The sequence below is a fragment of the Myxine glutinosa genome, chromosome 2 (assembly GCF_964187855.1).
Source record: "Myxine glutinosa chromosome 2, kmMyxGlut1.1, whole genome shotgun sequence".
In the NCBI taxonomy this organism is placed as follows: domain Eukaryota; kingdom Metazoa; phylum Chordata; class Myxini; order Myxiniformes; family Myxinidae; genus Myxine; species Myxine glutinosa.
The window spans coordinates 99,591,661-99,612,757 of NC_136262.1; the positions used below are offsets into that span (position 1 = coordinate 99,591,661).

Below are 21,097 nucleotides of genomic sequence, written 5' to 3' on the forward strand. Positions count from 1 at the left end.
CCCTGCGGTGAACCTTGCAGGAGCTACGGTTCCAGGGGGGGGGGCTGTGTTATGAATTTGGTAATGCAACATCTAGAGCTAGGTAGATCTGAATAGGTAGGTATTCGGCTGTCGTGACAGGGACTCTACATGTAATAAGTTATTGATGTTCAGGCGGTTGTCGGGGTAAGATGTATGAGTGTGGATCTACCTGGAGATTCGAGTGTTAAATAGTGAGGGATTAAAGGTAACGCCCCTGTGAGTCTCACCTAGTAGTCAAACCTTTGTCCATTATGGCACTGCAAACCACATAAACATTAGTTAGGTCCTTAGCGCAACATTAAATAATCCCCTTTCCCTGACAAGGACTTCGTATTAAATTGACAGGAAACCAGGTCAAAAACACCGCCACGATTGGCCACCACCGTGTACACCTCCAAAGGCCTACAAACCTGGCCGGCACGTGTTATGCCAGGACCGCAGGGTCGCGTAACGGGGGAGATGTCAGGAGTCGCGGGAGGCTTTGATTGGCTGAGGAGTGCGCAATGTGACGTCATCGGCCACCAATATAGGCGACGGTCGGACGCCATTTCAGGAGTTGAGTTGAGTTGAGTTCGTGGCACGTGGCAGGCACTGGCAGACGCAGGCAGGCACCAGAGAGTTGAGCGGTGGTGGAGAGTTGGAGAGGACACGCCATTCCAGTCGCAGTTCGAGTGCAGTTCGGGTTGTAGGGAGTCGCAGGAGACACACGAGAGCACACCCAGTTGGCACTGAGCAGTTCGTTGGCACTTGGCTGCCAGCACTCCCGCGTCGTCGAGTCGAGTGGAGTTGAAAGGAGTCCTTCCTGTCCCTGGTCAAGTGGAGCCGCTGGCCTGCGTCGGAAGGAGTGGTGCTTGGAGCGAGGGGCCTCGTGGTGTGCGATCGGGCCGGAAGGAGCGGTGCTGGACACCAACAATACAAGACGACAAAGACAGATAAGCCCGATCTCCGCGTATATTTTGAACGACGGGACGTGTTATTTTCGTGATTAATCTCCCTCGTTTGTGTTTGCTGTCAGTCGTGTGGGGACGTCCCGATTTAGGTTTATTAGAATTATTAGATTTACCGGCGGGCTTTTTCACTGGCTTTACTTTTCCTAATAAACCCTTATATTACTTTTTGTACATAATATCTGAACGCAGTTTTCCTGGGTGTTTGATTTTAATAGATAAGGTTGCGGAGCCTTCGCTGCGCCCCGCCATTCCGCGCGTTGGTGTTGAACTTGAGTCCGCCATTGAGTGTTCGCCTCGGGAGTTAAAGTCTCGCAAATCGGTCATCCGTAACTGTGGTGTTAATCACGGTTACGCGACAATAATAAATGACCGCATTTAAAAATGGGACTAATGATTTTGCATTTTAAAAATGTTTTTATTATTATTACTATTAAATTAACATCGAAAGTGCCATTCGCAAGAAGAAGAAGAAATATAACATCGTCTGATATTCTGATGAAATGAAATATAATCTGATGTCTGATGATCGTCATCAGACATCTGATGTCATGGCAGACGACGAATCTGATCGTCTGATGGAATATAACATTCTGAACAATCCCCTCCAAGAAGTTCTGTCACTCAAGCTTTTGGGTCTCACTATCTGCCATGATCTTTCCTGGGAAAACCACATTTCCAAGCAGGCCTCCAAAGCCATTCGCCGACTCCGTCGTGCGAAGTCCTTCCTTGGCACACCTGAGCTCCTCACCACATACAAGGCTTTCATCCGCAGCTCAATGGAATACTGCTCTCCCCTCTGGGCTGGTGCTCCTGCCTCACACCTCGCTCGTCTTCACGCTGTGAAACCGAAGCGTTCAGAATCATTGGAATCTCCCGCGATGAAGCTATCTCCGAGGGCCTTTCACTCGCTCACCGCAGGCAGGTTGGTGGTCTTTCCGTCTTCTACCGACTCCTCTCTAGCCTTGCCCTCCCTGCTCTCTCTGGGCTCTGAACCCCCAAATATTCCAGCAACCCTCTTCTGATGAAATTGCCAAAATCTAGGCTCTCTGCTCACCTTCACTCCTTCATTCCTCTTTTCTCCCACCTCTGGAACAAACTCCCTCACTCTCTTCAATCCCACTCCTCCCTCCAGGTCTTTAAAACAGCTGTTCACCAACATCAATAAATTCCCCCATCCAAAACCTTGATCTTTTCTACCCCCGTTAATTCACTCCAGATCCACTTTTTTTTTTTTTTGAAATACCACCTTTTTCTTTCCTGGAGGTTCCAGCAGTGTCCATGTGTTTTATACTTTCCCACCCCGCTCTTCCCATGTCTCGTCCCCCCAAGCCCTCTCCCTCCCACAGATCTCCCGATGTCCCTGTTCTCTGCTGTTGTACTTCTGTGCTCCCCTCTCTCTCCCCATATTGTCTCCCGCTCCCTTTTTGTATGTTTTGTGTGTCCGTTTGTCTTTTTTGTGATCAATGTTAGCTCTTACACGAGCCTCAATCTTGTATCCAAAAAAAAGAAGAAATTCGTTAGTGATTGTTACGTCATAATGCTCTCTTGGACGAAACGCTCATTGTCCTTTGTCTCTGACTCCACAAGCGGACAATCTCATTGTTGCACAAGCGAGCGAGCTATGTGGAAGCAGCGTTTTGTGCTCTTGCTTTTCGTGAATGTCGTCGCCATCCTCGCAGTACGGAATCTTTCGTACCTCACCACGGTAAGTTTTACCAGGACAGGATATCCCTCGTTCCCTTCCCATGAGCGCCGGGTTTCGGCCGCGGGTTCTCGTTCACCGAGCTTGGATATCATTGCACGAACTCCGTGCGGTCGGGTCCCCATTTTATTTTTCACCGGAGATTACCGTTTACGTATACGCGTCCAACGTGATTACGCGATTGTTTATGTATTCGCGTCTACCGCCATTACGTAATTCTTTACGTATTTGCGTCAACGTCATTCCGCGGTGTTTAAGTAGTCGCGTCCAACGTCATTACGCGATGTTTCCGTTTTCGTGGCAACGTCATTACGTGATTCTTTACGTATTTGCGTCCAACTCCAACGTCATTACGCGATGTTTACGTTTTCGTGCCAACGTCATTACGTAATTCTTATACGTATTTGCGTCTAACGTCATTACGCGATGTTTAGGTTTTCGTGCCAACGTCATTACGTGATTCTTTACGTATTTGCGTCCAACGTCATTACGTGATTCTTTACGTATTTGCGTCCAACGTCATTACGCGATTGCTTACGTATTCGCCCTCGACGTCATTACGTCGGCGTTACGTGAGGTGAGGTACAAGCTGATTAGTGTCGAGTGGTTGCTCCAAATACAGCGTTTAGAAAAGGAAGGCGAGGTCGCGAAACGAAACCATTAAAAATCATTAATCACGGTTTAATTTGAAGGGAATTTTTCTTTTTTCCCAATCACAAAGTGTCAAAAAGTACTGAAGTATCGATTGGTGATTTCGCCAGAGACGTCACGCATTGATCCAAATGGTGGCAGTACATAAACAATGTAGTTAGAGCTCGATTCCGATATACTGATTCCACTCTCATTAACGACTCTGAAGGTTCTCAGTATGTTTAAACTGATCAGTGGGATTTTGAAGAAACGATTGGAGATAAATTAGCGATGGAAACGCTTTCAGGGGAATTATGGAGCCGTATTGTTTCGAGCCTTATGTGAGCTATTCAGACGAAGATGGCGACAACGGGTGTTTCGTGAAGATGCAAACGCCGGTCGCATGTTCACTAAAGATTGGGAGGTTTGGTTTTTCCGTTCAATTTACGGTTTATCAGGGATTTTGTATTAATTGATAAATCAGTTATATTGCTCTGGAAGAAATATGGCACAGTCGCACAGACACAGAACAACACAGCATGGACACGGCACGACACAGCATAGACACAACCCAGTACTGACACGACAGCGTGGACAAGACACAGCACACAGCAATATAGCACGGATACAATACAGCACTGACAAGACACATCGCCGACATGACACCGCACAGAACAACACAGCACGGACACAGCACGGTCCACAACACAGTACTGACAAGACACATCACGGACACGACTGCATGGACACGACACATCACGGACACGACACATCATGGACACAACACAGCACAGAACAACACAGCACGGTCCACAACACAACACTGACAAGACACATCACGGACACGACAGCATGGACACGACACATCACGGACACGACACATCACGGACACGACACATCACGGACACGACACATCATGGACACAACACATCACAGAACAACATAGCACGGACACAACACAGCACAGAATAACATTTCACGGACACAACGCAGTACGCTACTGACAAGACACATCACTGACACGACAGCATGGACAAGACACAGCACATAACAACATATCACGGACACAACACAACACTGACAAGACATCACGGACATGACACATCACAGACGCGACACAGCACGGACACAACACAGCACAGAACAACATTGCACCGACACAGCACGGACACAGCATGGACACAACACAGCACAGAACAACATTGCACCGACACAGCACGGACACAACATAGCACTGAACAACATTGCACCGACACAGCACGGACACAACACAGCACAGAACAATATTGCACCGACACAGCACGGACACAACACAGCACAGAACAACATTGCACCGACACAGCACGGACACAGCATGGACACAACACAGCACAGAACAACATTGCACCGACACAGCATGGACACAACACAGCACAGAACAACATTGCACCGACACAGCATGGACACAACACAGCACAGAACAACATTGCACCGACACAGCACGGATACAACACAGCACAGAACAACATTGCACCGACACAGCACGGACACAGCATGGACACAACACAGCACAGAACAACATTGCACCGACACAGCATGGACACAACACAGCACAGAACAACATTGCACCAACACAGCATGGACACAACACAGCACGGACAAAATACAGTAAGATCCAGGCACACTGAGTCGCCGGCAAGCCAACAGAGGTTCTCCAACAGAGGTTCTCCAACAGAGGTTCTCCAACAGAGGTTCTCCAACAGAGGTTCTCCAACAGAGGTTCTCCAACAGAGGTTCTCCAACAGAGGTTCTCCAACAGAGGTTCTCCAACAGAGGCTTCATAGCTCAAATTGCCTGTGCACATGTGCTGGTAGCTCGGTAGAGATGGCCTTACGGTTTCACGCAACAACTGTTTCTTTGGCTTAATTGTGGGGATGGCATGCTGTCTCAGTCGTGGTGGATCACCACAAGATTTAGCGTTCTCTGTTGTTTCTGAACAATGCTCTGTAAAATGTTCCGACCACAAAAGCAAACATGTTGTAGGCCCAATCCACACTCGGGTATTTCAGACAAACTTTGTCCAATTTCTGGCAACTCTCGGATCTTTCCTGGACAGAGATGGTCCTACAGTTTCTAGCAAAGGCTGTTTCTTCCACTTAATCGTGGGTTGCATGCTCTCTCAACCGTGGCGGATAACACAAGATCGAGCCATCTCTCCTGTTTCAGAACAGTGCCGTTACTTAAAATTTCATCCTTCTAGTTTTTTGACTTGTGTGTGATACATTGACTTGCACATATTGTCGTCTATAAGAGAGCCAATTGTCTGTGTGTGTTGCTATTTTATCAGAGATGGCTAAACGGATCTTCGTCAAACTTTCAGAGGTTCATCAGTGATGAAGTGGGATGTATTTTAGGCAAACAAATTGAAATATTTTGAAAAAAAAAAACGCTTTGGGGGGGGGGGGATTAAAAAAAAAAAAGTTCTGTAGTATCTAAGCCTTTGTAGCAATGTGAAATTAATATTAAATTATCCACGACCCCATTCCATAGTGGGTGTAGGGAAGTGTTTTGGCACCCACAAAAATAGACCGGACAATGCTGGGTACCCCTTCGAGTGCTATTTTATGGTACTGTAATATTGTGATTTATTTTCTCTGTTTTCCTTTTACTTTACAGAAGCTAGGCTCATGGAAGAACCGGTACTGCAATAACGGTTGGACTTCAACACTACATCAAAGTAAGTAACATTTTACCTCCGCCACCGAAGATCGAAGACTTTTCAAGTTTAGTGGTTGGTCTTGTGCGTTATTCTGTCTGTCTGTTTGGTTGTCTGTTTGTTTGTCATTCGCCCACAGGTCACAATTTAAAATCGATCTTCACCAAACTTCAACAAATGGTGGAGTGGGTCATAAGGAAGAAGCCTATTTATTTTGAGGTCAAAAGGTCAACATAGGCCAAAGGTCAACAACTTTGTCAAATTTTTTAAATCCTCAATTTTAGTCCGATTGACTTGAAATTTGAAGAGGATTTACTTTTCAGGTCACTGAATTCCACCACCAATTTTTTTGAGGTCAACATAGGCCAAATTTTTAAAATTATCAATTTTCATTAAATTAACTTGTGAAATTTGAAGAGGATTTGCACATCAGGCCACTAAATTCAACCACCATTTTTTTGAGGCCAACATCAGCCAAAACCTCAACATTGATCAAAGGTCTTACAACTTAAAGGTGGAATTTTAAAAATCCTCAATTTTCATCTAATTGATTTGAAATTTGAAGAAGATTTGCATGTCAGGTCACTGAATTAGATCATCAATTATTTTTGAGGCCAAAATGGCACGTAGACCAAAGGTCAACGACTTATTTTAGGGATTTTGCAAGTATCGTGCTATGCACAACATATTTACCTCCACCACCAAAGGTGGATGGAGGTTATGTTTTCACCCCTGTCTGTTTGTTTGTTAACAGAATATTTCAAAAAATTGTGGACGGATTCGGACGAAATTTGGCAGAGAGGTAGTGTATGCGACAAGGACGAAATGATTAGATTTTAGTGAAGATCTGAATATGGATTCGGATACAAGAATTATTTAGTATTTAAGTGATTCTTCACCATTGAGAGATCGGGCGAAAAGCGTCATATGGCAGGCTATCTCAAAAAGTTATGGAAGGACTTGGACGAAACTTGGTGGATTGATTGGGTGTGTGACAAGGACGAATTGATTTGATTTTGGTGAAGATCGCAATATGGATTCGCATACGAGAATTTTAATTTTTAAGTGATTCTTCACCATTGAGCGATTGGGTGAAAAGCGATATATAACACTGAAGGAACTGCGCTCCAACGCGAGTCGAAAGAATTGACGCGACCAAAGACGGAATTCGTCCGAGTTGCTTTATTGAAACAAAACAGCTCAGGTATTCTGACAAGCCCGTTTTTCGGGCAACAATATATATACACATTTATGTCGGGAAGTTTGCCCGGCAAAAGCTATACCGGGCATGCCCGGGTATCAAGGGCGAGCCTTGGAAAGGCGAGTCTGGACCTGCCCGGGCGTGTTTGGCTGCGGCCTGGCAAGTCGAGGCTGGGCGTGCCCGGGCGCTCTGGGCGAGCACTGGAAAGGCGATAGCGGGCATGCCCGGACGCTCTGGGCGAGCCCTGGAAAGGCGATAGCGGGCATGCCCGGACGCTCTGGGCGTGCCCTGGAAAGGCGATAGCGGGCATGCCCGGACGCTCTGGGCGAGCCCTGGAAAGGCGATAGCGGGCATGCCCGGACGCTCTGGGCGAGCCCTGGAAAGGCGAGAGCGGGCATGCCCGGGAAAGACCGGCAGGGTCAATTTAAGGGGGGTCCGGATGACCCGGCCGAAGCGACCCCTGGAGGGTCGTGGGGAGGGGTCTGACGTGGTGGGTCGAGCGGGGGGAACTGTGGACGGGGGGCGGCCTCGCCGCGGAGGAAGGGCCAACCGTGGTGGTCGGTCGACGTCCATGTGCGCCGGTTAGAGGCGGTCCACAGAAATCCGGTCCGGCCGGCCGCCGAAGTCGACGATGAAAGACTTGTCGCCCCGTCGCAGGACCCGGAAGGGCCCGTCGTACGGCGGCCGGAGTGGCCCCCGGTGCGCGTCATGACGCACAAAGACGTACTCCGCTGTGCGAAGCGCCGGGGGGACGTAGGACTGGGGGCCACCGTGGCGGGACGTCGGCACGGGGGCAAATCGTCGGGCGGCCTCCTGGAGGTCCGAGCGCTGGCGAGCGGCGGACCAGGGACTGGTAGCGTCAGGCACGAATTCGCCCGGGACGCGGAGTGGCTGGCCGTAGACGAGCTCGGCGGCGGACGCCTGGAGGTCTTCATTGGGGGCCGTGCGAAGGCCCAAAAGGACCCACGGCAGCCGGTCGGCCCAACCGTCGTCCTGAAGGCCGGCCATGAGTGCGGCCTTCATGGAGCGGTGAAACCGCTCGCACAACCCATTGGCTTGGGGGTGGTAGGCCGTGGTGCGGTGCAGCGTGACCCCCAACGAACGGGCGACCGCGCCCCAAAGCTCACGTGAACTGTGGGCCGCGGTCGGATGAGATGTCCGCTGGTGCGCCGAAGCGCGCGACCCAGGTGGCGATGAACGCCTGCGCCACGTCGGCGGTGGTGGTGGAGGTGAGGGGCACGGCCTCCGGCCACCTGGTGGTCCTGTCCACCATGGTGAGCAGGTGGGTGAACCCCCGCGAGGGGGGCAGGGGACCCACCAGGTCCACGTGGACGTGGTCGAAACGCCGTTCAGGCACGGCGAAAGGTGCCAGCGGGGCCTGGGTGTGGCGGTGGACCTTGGCTCGCTGGCAGGCCGTGCAGGCGTTGGCCCAGTCGCGGATGTTTCGTCGAAGGCCGTGCCAGACGAAACGCGCCGACACCAGCTTCTGAGATGCTTTCCGGCCCGGGTGAGAAAGGCCGTGGATGGAGGCGAAGATGCGGCGCTGCCAGGAAACGGGCACGATGGGGCGAGGCTGGCCCTGGGAGACGTCGCAGAGCAGGACGGTGCCCGCGAAGGGGATGTCGGCCAGGTGGAGGCCCGTGTCCGCCACGCGGAGTGCCTGCACCGAGGCGTCGGTGGTCTGGTCGGCCGCCATGAGCGTGAAGTCCACGCCGAGGTGGACCGCGTTCACGCTGGCCCGCGAAAGGCAGTCGGCCACGGCGTTGTCTTTGCCGGCGACGTGCTGGATGTCCGTGGTGAACTCCGACACGGCGGAGAGGTGGCGCTGCTGGTGGGCCGACCACGGCTCCGTGACCTTAGCCATTGCGTAGACCAACGGCTTGTGGTCGACGAAAGCCGTGAACGGGCGGCCCTCCAGGAGGTGTCGGAAATGGCGAACGGCCAGGAATAGCCCGAGCAGCTCGCGGTCGAACGTGCTGTAGTTTAACTCGTTCGGCCGGAGTTGCCGGCTGAAAAAAGCGAGTGGCTGCCAAACCCCGTCCACCCATTGCTCATGGACGGCGCCCCCCGCGTAGTTGGAGGCGTCCGTAGTGAGGGCGATGGGCGCGTTGAGCACCGGGTGAGCCAGCAGCGTTGCATCGGCGAGGGCCCGTTTGGCACTGGCGAAGGCCGCGTCCATGGCCGCGGACCAAACAATGTCATGCTTGGCCGGCTTGCCCCGGAGGGCCTCGTAAAGGGGCCGCATGAGCTGAGCAGTGCGGGGCACGAATCGGTGATAAAAATTCACCATGCCGAGGAACTCTTGGAGGGCCTTGATGGAACGGGGACGCGGGAACTTGGTGATGGCCTCGACCTTGGTCGGCAGCGGCACGGCCCCGGTCTTGGTGATGCGGTGGCCCAAAAAGTCAACGGTCGTCGCGCCGAAGTGGCATTTGACCGGGTTGACAATTAAGCCGTGCTCGCTGAGGCGACCGAACAGTGTTCGGAGGTGGAGGAGGTGCTCGGCGCGGGACGTGCTGGCGACGAGGATGTCGTCCAGATAGACGAAAAGAAACGGCAGGTCGCGCAGCACGCCGTCTATCAAGCGCTGGAACGCCTGGGCCACGTTCTTGAGGCCAAACGGCATCCGCAAAAATTCGAACAGGCCGAACGGCGTGATGACGGCCGTCTTCGGGACGTCGGCCGCCCGGACAGGTACCTGGTGGTAGCCCCGTATCAGGTCAATTTTCGAAAAGATGACCCGTCCCGCCAAACGGGCGGAAAAGTCCTGAATATGCGGGATCAGGTACCTGTCGGGGGTGGTAGCGTCATTGAGACGGCGGTAGTCGCCACACGGGCGCCATCCACCCCCCGGCTTTGGCACGATGTGCAGTGGCGAGGCCCACACGCTATCGGAGCGCCGCACGATGCCGAGGTGCTCCAACGCGTCGAATTCGGCCTTTGCCACGGCGAGCTTGGCTGGGTCGAGGCGGCGGGCCCTGGCGTAGACCGGCGGGCCCGTAGTGGGTATGTGGTGCTCGATCCCGTGCCGCACCGCGACGGCCGAAAACGTCGGCCGTGTGAGGGCCGGGAATTCCACGAGCAGGCGAGCGAACTCGTTCGTTGCCGGGAGGGCGCACGCCAGTTCGGTCGGCGCGGAGCTGCTCATTGTGCACGCCAGGGAGCTGAAGGTCTCGGCGTGGACAAGGCGACGTCGTTTGACGTCGACCAGCAGCCCGTGCGCGCAGAGGAAGTCGGCGCCCAGCAAAGCCACGGGGACGCTGGCGGTAACAAAAGTCCATTGAAAGCGCTGGCTGCCGAAGCAGAGGGTGACGACGCGTGGGCCGAAAGTGCGTATGGCCGAGCCATTAGCAGCGACCAAAGAGGGGCCGCAAACTGCGTCCAGCCTGTCCTGCTCGGAGGCAGGTATGACGCTCAGTTGGGCACCGGTGTCGCACAGGAAACGCCGTCCAGACGCTTTGTCCCGAATAAACAGCAAGTTGCCCGAGTGGCCGGCGCTCATGGCTGGGAGCGAACGCCGGCCCGGCCGTTTCCCGACCTGCCGAAAGTGCACGGGGGCCGGCACGTCCGAGCCTTGTGTCCGAACCTGGCGTGGTAATAACACCACGCCCGGTCAGGTGGAGGCCCCGGCCGTCGTGTCGGAAGCGGGCGATGCGGCGTGGCGGCCGCCAGTTGCATCGGCAGTTCGGCCTCCAACCGCGCAGGGCGCTCGGGCGTCGTGGGCGTCGCCTCGGACGGCGGCGGGCTCCAGGTAACCGCGCCGATGTGCTGGCCCGCCGAGGAGATCTTATCGGCTTCCCTGGCGAGGGCGCGGGAATCCGTGATCAACGTGCCAGCCAGGGCGAGGCGTACCGGGTTAGGCAGCTGACGGAGGAACAGCTCCCGGAACAGGAATGCCGGAGAGTGCTCGCCGAGCAACGAGAGCATATAGTCCATGCGCTCGGACGGGCGCGTGTCGCCGAGCTCGGGCAGGTCAAGCAGGCGCCGTGCGCGTGCTGCCGGTGAGAGGGCGAAATCGCCGAGGAGGAGCGTCTTCAGCGCGTCGTATTTGTCAGCAGCCGGCGGGTGCTGGAGGAGGCTCAAGGCACGGGCCGCGGTGGTGGAACCGAGCGCCGCCACAACATGGTGGAAGCGGGTGTCGTCCGCGGTGATGCCTCGCAGGGCGAACTGGGAGTCCGCCTGGGCAAACCAAACAGCCGCGTGAGTCTCCCAGAAGGTAGGCAGTTTAAGCGTCACTGCCGTATCCATGTCGGTAGGTCACCAATGAAGGAACTGCGCTCCAACGCGAGTCGAAAGAATTGACGCGACCAAAGACGGAATTCGTCCGAGTTGCTTTATTGAAACAAAACAGCTCAGGTATTCTGACAAGCCAGTTTTTCGGGCAACAATATATATACACATTTATGTCGGGAAGTTTGCCCGGCAAAAGCTATACCGGGCATGCCCGGGTATCAAGGGCGAGCCTTGGAAAGGCGAGTCTGGACCTGCCCGGGTGTGTTTGGCTGCGGCCTGGCAAGTCGAGGCTGGGCGTGCCCGGGCGCTCTGGGCGAGCACTGGAAAGGCGATAGCGGGCATGCCCGGACGCTCTGGGCGAGCCCTGGAAAGGCGATAGCGGGCATGCCCGGACGCTCTGGGCGTGCCCTGGAAAGGCGATAGCGGGCATGCCCGGACGCTCTGGGCGAGCCCTGGAAAGGCGATAGCGGGCATGCCCGGACGCTCTGGGCGAGCCCTGGAAAGGCGAGAGCGGGCATGCCCGGGAAAGACGAGACCGGGCGTGCCCGGGAACAGTGAGTCCGGGCATGCCCGGGAGAGGCGCGTCTGGCCGTGTTCTGGCCGGTGCAAGGCGATTATGTACATCCAGCGGTAACCGCTACAACACGATATATAAAAAAAGTTATGGACGAGTTATGACTAAACTAGGTGGATGAGTTGGTTAGGTGACGAGAACAAGGTGATTAGATTTTGGTTCAGGTCTGAATCCAGATCCGGCCTATCGGTGGGATACAAAACATAACTGTTCAGCCTGGCGGAGGTATGCTCTCTACTGAGTGCCGTTCTAGTTCTTGTTTGTTTATTTGTTTGTGAACAGGATATCTCAAAAAATTGTGGATGGATTCGGACGGAACTTGGTGGAGGGGTTGCTTATATGCCACGGACGAAATGGTTAGATTTTGGTCAAGGTTCGAATCTGGATCCAGCTACTATAATTTTAAAGTGATTCTTCACCTTTGGGAGATAGGGTGTGACAAGGAAGAATTGATTCAATTTTGCTGATTTTTGGGATTTGGATCCACATGAGAGAATTTTAAAGTGATTCTTCACCTTTGGGAGATAGGGTGTGACAAGGAAGAATTGATTCAATTTTGCTGATTTTTGGGATTTGGATCCACATGAGAGAATTTTAAAGTGATTCTTCACCTTTGGGAGATAGGGTGTGACAAGGAAGAATTGATTCAATTTTGCTGTTTTTTGGGATTTGGATCCACATGAGAGAATTTTTAAAGTGATTCATCACCATTGAGTGATAGGGCCAAAAACTATATATAGCATAATATCTCAAAAAGTTATGGACGGATTCAGACAAAACTTGGTGGATATGGTGGGTGTGTGACAAGGACAGATCGATTCGGTTTTGGTGAAGATCCAAATATGAGAATTTTTTTTTAAAGTGATTCTTCGATCACCGTTGAGAAATGAAGCCAAAACGAAATATAGCGTGATATTTCAAAATGTTGTGGATGAGTTATGACAAAACTAGGTGGATGAGCTGGTTTGGTGACAACAACAAGCAGATTAGATTTTGGTTTAGGTCCGAATCCAGATCCGACCTATCATTGGTATACAAAACATAAACTGTTCAACCTGGCGGAGGTGTGCGCCCTACCTGGCGGAGTGCCATTCTAGTTATGTTTGTATCAATTTGTTTTGTTATATTATCCATAAGTTATTAAGTTGCAGACACTTCACAGCAGTGACACCACATGTGAAATAGGACATGCTATTTGTTTTATGAGCTGTTATGTTACAAGTAAAATATTTTCAAAATATGTTCTTTAAATATTTTTTTAAATGTGTAACTTACACATTAAAAGAAACAGGATTTTTACCAAATAATAGGGCTGGCTGGATTGACTAGAGTTATGCACACTTGCCTCTGAGCCTTCTTGATTGGGTTCAAATCTCGGCCCAGCTACAAACTGTCTCATAGACAGCCAGGGTGAGGCATCAATGTGTGATGTGTCATCAATGCCATCAATGTGGACACATCAATGTGTCCCTCAGATGAACGTTAAACGGGCATCCCGTCTGCCGGTATTATTTCGTGGACGTTAAATATCCCACGGTGTCCTTCGCGAAGAGTAGGCAAGGTATCGCCGACACTCAACAAAATTCCAAATTCCCGTCCTAACCTACAGGGGACATTGATTGCATCAGCAGCATAGTCACGGTTACTCTGTCTTATGCTGCATATGAAAGAAGAAGAAGAAGTTGTGCTATTTAAGTATGAATAGGAACAGACACTTAATTTAAACTCCAATGTAATGAGCACCTGCACAGTTTGCGGCACTAAAGTCTTGCCCTTGAGGTGCCCGCATTTACCCAAAGATGGTGCGTTAGGAGCAAATTACTACTGATTTTCACAAAACATGTAAATTGTGATTACTTCCCTTCCCCCCCCCCCCCCCCTCCCACCAAAGTCGTAACCCAAAGGTAGTCATTTAACAATGTATTTTGTGTGGTTTACAGAAATATGCTCAATAGACCGAATTTCATGCCTGCTTTGCAATGACCTTGCTCACACAGAGATGATGAAGAACGTGCCATTTACCATCCTCATCTTGATAGTGGTGTGTACAGCCAGCTGCACCATCATTCAGGTATCGTTTTGACATCTTCCTGGCACCATTTTCACAATTAACACAAATGGCTCCTTGCTAAACTTTTATTCACAACTTGCACGGAATAAGAATTCGACTTCGTTGAAGGCCTCTTAATTTTAAAGTTTTGTTTCTGTTCTTTGTGTTGCAGATAATGCTTGTGTTCGAGGAATTTCTCCAACAAAGGAAAGCTATTCACAGGTGTCCTCATGTAAACAAATATAAATTCCAAGAACTGTTTGAAGTTTTCCAGAAAAATCAGTATCTCAAGTTCCAGAGTCAAGCGCAGCAGTTCAATGAGGTTCACCAAAGAAAGGATTGCGCTCAGCGCAAACCGTATAAGATGAAAATGGAAGACATGCCAAAATCAACATATTTTCGTGGAACAGAGGTAGTTCCTAGCAGATTTAGATCTACAAGTCCAACCGGAAGTGGTATATCTCGCACACTACATTTGAGAGGATCATTATTTGAACCCCCAAAAGCATCACCAGGAGCATTGTCAAAAAAATCAAATAAAGGAAAGGGACCTCAGAAAATGTCACACATTCAGTTTAAGCGAGTGTCTCCTGCATCTTTAATTGGATCATCACATTCCTCCTCGCATGGCAAAGATCATGCGTCATCAGTGAAGGGAGAGAAAAAGAAGGAGAAATGTAAAGTACAAACGAACACATTAAAAAAAGAATCCAAGAAAGAAAAAGTTCAAGCCCCAGGAAAGGCACCTCAGAAAAATTCAGACATTGAGTATAAGCGAGTGTCTCTTACATCTTTCATTGCATCAGCACATTCCTCCTCGCATGGCAAAGATCATTCGTCATCAGTGAAGGGAGAGAAAAAGAAGGAGAAATGTAAAGTACAACCGAACACATTAAAAAAAGAATCCAAGAAAGAAAAAGTTCAAGCCCCAGGAAAGGCACCTCAGAAAAAGTCAGACATTGAGTATAAGCGAGTGTCACCTGCGTCGTCATTAGGATCATTGCATTCATCCTGGCAAGGCAAAGGTTATGTGTCGTCGGTGAAGGAAGAGCCAAAGAAGGAGAAATCGAAAGTACAGCAGAACAAATTCCAGAAAGATCTGGAACACCAGAGACATGTGCAGCTTCCTTGTGAAGCTCATCCAAAAAAGATTCAGGATTCGTCTAGCAAATCATGTGGGATGAGATTGGGAAGTTTTCAGAAAGCATCTCCATATTTTTATGAAGCACATATGGACAGTGACCAGCGTGCAGAATCAATCTGCAAGTCCAACTGGAAATATTAGTTTCCACAAACTGCATTTGAAATAACAATCATTTTAGCCCCCAACAACCATCCTCACAACAATCACCAAAGTAATCAGAGAAAGAAAATGTTTCAGTACCAGGAAAGCTTGTGTCTATCTGCATCGGCAGACAGGTAGAACAATGGATGAAGTCGAGAGAACATTGATCGAGGTATGCTTAACATACGTATGAAACAAAGAAAAGTTGTGTATCTTTCTTTTCAGGCACAAGACGGTGGTTATCACACTAGAAAATACTTTGAGAAATATCAGAATGGAAAGTGACAACCTTGCAGTATCGTGTGGATGATCTTCAAGCATGAATATAATGAAGAAGTTCAAGAAGCAGCAGGAATCAAGTTGCATTGGCCACGTTGCTTTTTGATTAGCTCTGAGAGTCGATCAGCAGGTACTAATGGAAGTAGTAGAATCCCCACATTGCGTTAAAATTTCCAAATGGAACCAACAATTGAGTACCAACGACCATCGTCCCGGGAATTGGCAAAACATCTTTGAAATAGAAAAAGGGGCCTCAAAGGAAGCCCATTCATGCATCTCGGCAAGTACCACCCGCATCAACACAATATTCCACAAATGGAAAAGGCCAAGTGCTGGGACAGAGAAAGTCCAATTTCAAGAGTCAACACATATTGCATTCCTCACTAGGAGACAGAGTGGTCTTGAATATCCTAACATAATTAGGAAAAGGCTTATTCCAGTCATATACCAGAAAAGAGGTCCCAAAGAATGATTCAGGCTCAGTACAAAACTCCATCCGGGAAATGTTTGGAAGCCATCAACAAGATTGGGGATAAGACTTATTGGTCATCCTGTAATGTGGTTGACAATAGCTTTCCCCAAATGGATGATAAAGAAGATCTTGCATTTTGCACAAACCTGAATGGACATAAATAAGAAGGAAGGTTTGATCAAGAGAACATCCATCGAACGCTAGGAGAATGCCAATGTCACATAATACAAACAGGATACCATGGACACACCTGGCACGAAAATACTTAAGATAGCGCAAAAGTGCAGCTACGATCCAGGTAAGAGTGACATGTTATGCAAATTGTTTTCAACAACTCAAAAATCATTAGATGGAAAGTAGTGCACATTATACAGACTTGGCATTTAATATGGAATATTTTTTTTGTGGGGGTGAACTTACTTTTCAAGATGTCTTAGAACCAAAAGTTCATTGGAATTATGTTGAATTTATTCTAGATTTTGTTAATGTGACCTTTAAAAGAAACAAAAACCACATTTGACATTTCAAAACAAATAAATTGATCCTTGAAGGTGATGTAAACTGATATCAAACTCAATTCATGGACAGTACTGTGTTAAACTTCTGTACGTTTTCCAGAAGTATCTCTTTATTTTGCACATTAGCTCAATTTTTTTTTTAACAAAAACAAAAGTTAAATTACGACTGGGATTACGGACAGTAAAATTACAGTTCAGTACTTCGTGTAACCCCCACGAGCATTCAGGAGAGCACGTACACGTTGAGGCATGCTGTTCACGAGATTTGCCAAGGTTTGGACAGGAATCGCTTGCCATGCAGTGACAATAGCCTGCTGCAATTCACGCACAGAGGTCGGCTGCTGATCCAAGTGGTCGATTTGACGCGTTAATTCTGCCTACAAGTTCTCTATCGGATTCATATGCGGGGACAGGGTAGGCCACTCCATATGCTCTACACCACGGTCAGCAAGAAAGTGTTGGATCATGCGAGCACGATGAGGCCGTGCATTGTCATCTTGGAAGACAAAGTTTCCTCGAAAGGCTGCACGAGCAAATGGAAGCAATGTTTCTTCCAGAATGGCCCTGTACTTGAACTGGTTCAGGTTTCCATTCAGAACAACCAGGTCAGTTTTGCCCCCTGCATGAAAAGCAGCCCAAACGGTCACCCCACCACCTCCAGCTTGGACTCTTGGCACTATACAATCTTTGTTGTAGGCTTCATGCACTTGTCTGCGCACTCGGACGCGGCCATCTTGACGATAGACCAGAAATCTAGACTCGTCACTGAAGATCCCGTGATTCCAGTGTCCTGGCTGCCATTGACGGTGCACTCTGGCCCACTGCAATCAGCGCTGGCGGTGTTGTCTGGTCAGGCATGGCTTTCTCAGGGGACGCCTGGCACGATAGCCTGCTTGAACCAGTCGTTGGTTGACTAGCCTTCTGGATACAGGCACATTTGTCAGTTGCTGCCACTCAGCCCTAAGCCGATTAGCTGACTTGGTATGGTCATTGCGGACTAACCTGTGCAGCTGGCGATCATCCCTCCTTGTGGTTCTGCGGGGACGTCCTGGCCTCGATATTGGAGTAGGGACACCCCTCTGAGCATTTCGTTTCAGGATCTTTGACACCTGACTTTGAGTGATGCCATACTGCCGAGCAATAGCACGCTGTTTCATGCCGTAATTTCGTAAAGCCACCACTCCATGACAAACAGAATTGTCAAGTTGACGGACCATCTCCAGAGGAAGCGGCAATAACTTTTGGAGACGTGCAGCAGTTGTTTTCGACTAATACAGAACGCAACAACCCCTGTATACCCGACTGTGAAGCCAATCATCAAATGCACCTGTCCGTACATTTTGCCACGCCATCTGTGATATAATCCTGATTTTGACTTCTTGCTGCGACAGACAATCAGTGACATGGTTCTTTTAACAAATAAATCACCAAAGTGTAAAAGAAACTCACCAGATTGATATACTGAGTTAAGAAAGTAAACCCAAGTCAAGAAAAAAAAAAATATTCCATATTAAATGCCAAGTCTGTATATGAAATGAAAAACGAAATTTGTAAGCTATTAATAACATTTAAAAATGCTTAATTTGCCTCATCTCAATTTCCTCATCTAATCTCAAAAAATTTGCCTCTTCCTCTTCACCCAGTTTCCTTCCCAAATCAGTTGAACTCCCAAGTGTCAATCCATCGACGGTCCCTCCATACCTACAGCTCGACTTTCCTTGGTACATTCAAGAATCCCTAATTTCACCCTTCTCGTGATGTCTGTCTTCATGTGTCCGAATTAGGGATCATGAAAAGTTCAGTCTGCGGAGGTGGACTGCACATGATCATCAACTCCTCTTCATATTGTTATGAATTTTGGGGTAGAGTAATATATAGATCAGGTAGATCTGTGTAGGTATCATGCTCCAACTGTCGTGAAGAAGAAGAAGAAACATCTCGATGTACATAAGCAGGGACCTGCCTGCGCTGGACTTCCCTTACGTTCCGCTAAATTGTCTTGCCTTTGGTGGAGAGACGGTTGAGAGCACGAAAGAGTTGGGTTCTCCATGCGAGCGATGAGTGTACCAGCACGGCTTGCCACTACAACGTGGAAAAGCAGGGGCAAGCGAGACGTCCGGTGAGGCCTACTAGAACGGAGCGAGAGGTTCCCGCCCACGGAGGCCTGCTTCGCGCCGATGACCAGGCAGTCCCCGCTAACACCAAAGCCGCATCCGGACTGCGTGCTCGAGTTTGGCGACTTTGACGAGGACACACCTCAGCCAGACAGAGATAAGCCCGCACCACACACGCACAATGACCCATTAATTTTATTATATCCTCCCTTGTCTTTACCTCTAACTCCAAGGAGAGATGCAGAAAATAGGGCAAAATGGAGAAGATTGTCATGGGGACCGCAAGGCTAACCCTCGCTCTAGCAGGGAAAATGGCCTTTAAAATGCATGTTGTTGTGTTGTCCCTTGTCTGTTGGTGACATCTGGTGTAGGAGCACTCAGTAGGGGGTTTTAGTAATCGTCGCGTTCATTTTTATCGGGTTCCATTTAATAAATATTATTTTTGTACATTTTACATCCGCCTCGAGTTGAGTTACTATTTTTTTTTTTTTTTTTTTTTTTTTTTTGTATACTGAATCGAGGCTCGTGAAAGAGCTGACATTTACTTCACAAACAAATCAACCAGACAAACAAAATATATAAAAAGAGGGAGCGGAAGACAAGAGAATGGGAAGCACACAAACACTTGAGAGCACACAACATTTGAGAGCAGGGAGATGTGTGGGAGGGAGTGAGACCCCAAATTAAGGAAGCACCACAGTTTGGTCAATGGGAATTGGTTTTTAGAACCCATAGTGTAAGTTGGCCAATGGATTGGCAGGGAAAGACCCCGGGTAGTGTAAAGTGTGTTAAAGTCAATTAGAAGGTAGTTAGGATTAAGATCTCCTCGCACCATCTACATCCACTCACCTGAGGTGACTTAACTCCACACCATGCCATGTTTTATTATTTTTATTGATGCAAATGTTTGGAATGTGAGACTATGCAGTGACTATGCAGAGACTATGCAGAGACTATACTATGCAGGGTGAAGACGCCTGCGCGGGGCCCGTACAGGTGAGTCGGTATTCTTCTTCCTTCTCGCGTATCATCTGCCATAAATTGAAGTGAATACCTTCATTAATGCTCGTTTCCATCCGTGGCTTACTCTCGGTATTAACGGAGAGCAGTGACAGGACAATATCCATCCATGGTGTCAAACTAACTCCATCCACCCCCCCCCCCCTTCTTCTTCCTACTAACCCCAACCCCTCCCATTTCTCCTTTGCCCTGCCTCCCCTTCCCATCTTCCCCTCACCCCACTTTCCCCCAACCATCTTCTCCCCGTACCCTATCCCATCTTCTCCCTCATCCCACCCTCTTTTATCTTCTCCCTCCCAACTTCCCCCTCACAAACCACCTCTCAGCCTCACTCTTCCTCAGCTTCCCCCTTTCCACACTCTCCAACCCCTTTTCCATGTTCTCCTAATCCCTCTCCATGGTCTCCCAACCCTTCTCCACACCCCCACCCTTCTACACACCCCCACCCCTCTCCACACCCCCACCCCTCTCCACACCCCCACCCCTCTCCACACCCCCACCCCTCTCCACACCCCACCCCTCTCCCAAGTTCCTGCAACCCCTCTCAAACTCCCCCCACTCCCTCTCCACTTTCCTGCACCCGACCAACAGTGCCTCATCCCGTCTCATATTGTGTGGACCTTCAATATCTGAGGCCTATGCTCCAACCTGATAGATATTTCAGACCATCCCTTCCATACTCTGATTAATTGTGCTTTTCTCCACTGTTTCTTTTGTCAAATTACATTGTATCATTATTTCTCTCTACAGGTGCACTATGGTGGTTACCAAACCAAAAAACCTTTCATCTCTCCATCTGATCTTTGGTCTACCTCTGCTTCTTCCAGGGCCTTGTCTAGTTTGCCAGATTGGAGTTATTGGTGTCCATGGGTATGTATAATGATGACTTGCAAAACAAAACTATAATGTTCAACTTAGTCGGAACAAGGTTGGACCAGTGCCTCGGAAAAGGCCACGGCAAATTGAGCAGATCCACTAGGAGCAATCAAGTACATTCCAGCTCTATTTGTTGTTGTTTTGCTGCTTTCAGCTTAGAAGCCTGCATATTGCTTACTGCTGGTGACTTGTGCTGCTGTTCCCCATCTTGCCCCCCCCCCCCTGCCTCTTCCCCCCTATCACCCACAAGGACCTGCAATCTAAGATTTGTGCTGTTGCTTCCTAACTTATCGCTGCTAGTCACAGGATTCTAAGGCCTCCGAGTCATTGGAATCTCAGATCAGGAAGGTGAGTCTCAGGCTTTATTTTCCACCATAGGGGTAGTTGTTACACCATGCACCCAAAATTAAAAGTGGGATTAAACAATTGGTTAATGTCTGTCTGTTTGTCTTATCAGTTTATGATCGAGGAACAACT

General features: G+C 49.4%; 1 protein-coding gene across 4 annotated transcripts in view; it reads left to right on the forward strand.

The window, feature by feature from the left end:
• Positions 1-2,578: 2,578 nt before the first annotated feature.
• The window catches only part of LOC137421521 (uncharacterized), a 20,746-nt gene continuing 2,227 nt past the window's right edge, over positions 2,579-21,097 (forward strand). Inside the window, exons 1-7 of one of the 4 annotated variants that reach the window (XM_068107654.2) lie at positions 2,579-2,676; positions 5,959-6,019; positions 14,004-14,077; positions 14,229-16,390; positions 18,254-19,720; positions 20,495-20,614; positions 20,871-20,968. In XM_068107654.2, the coding sequence (XP_067963755.1) occupies positions 2,593-2,676; positions 5,959-6,019; positions 14,004-14,077; positions 14,229-15,341 (1,332 nt within the window). In that variant the 5' untranslated portion in view covers positions 2,579-2,592 and the 3' untranslated portion in view covers positions 15,342-16,390; positions 18,254-19,720; positions 20,495-20,614; positions 20,871-20,968. Of the gene's footprint in view, positions 2,677-3,231; positions 3,728-5,957; positions 6,020-14,003; positions 14,078-14,228; positions 16,391-18,253; positions 19,721-20,494; positions 20,615-20,870; positions 20,969-21,097 lie in introns of those variants that run through there. The other 3 variants (XM_078771352.1, XM_078771351.1, XM_078771353.1) reach the window with 3 other exon arrangements.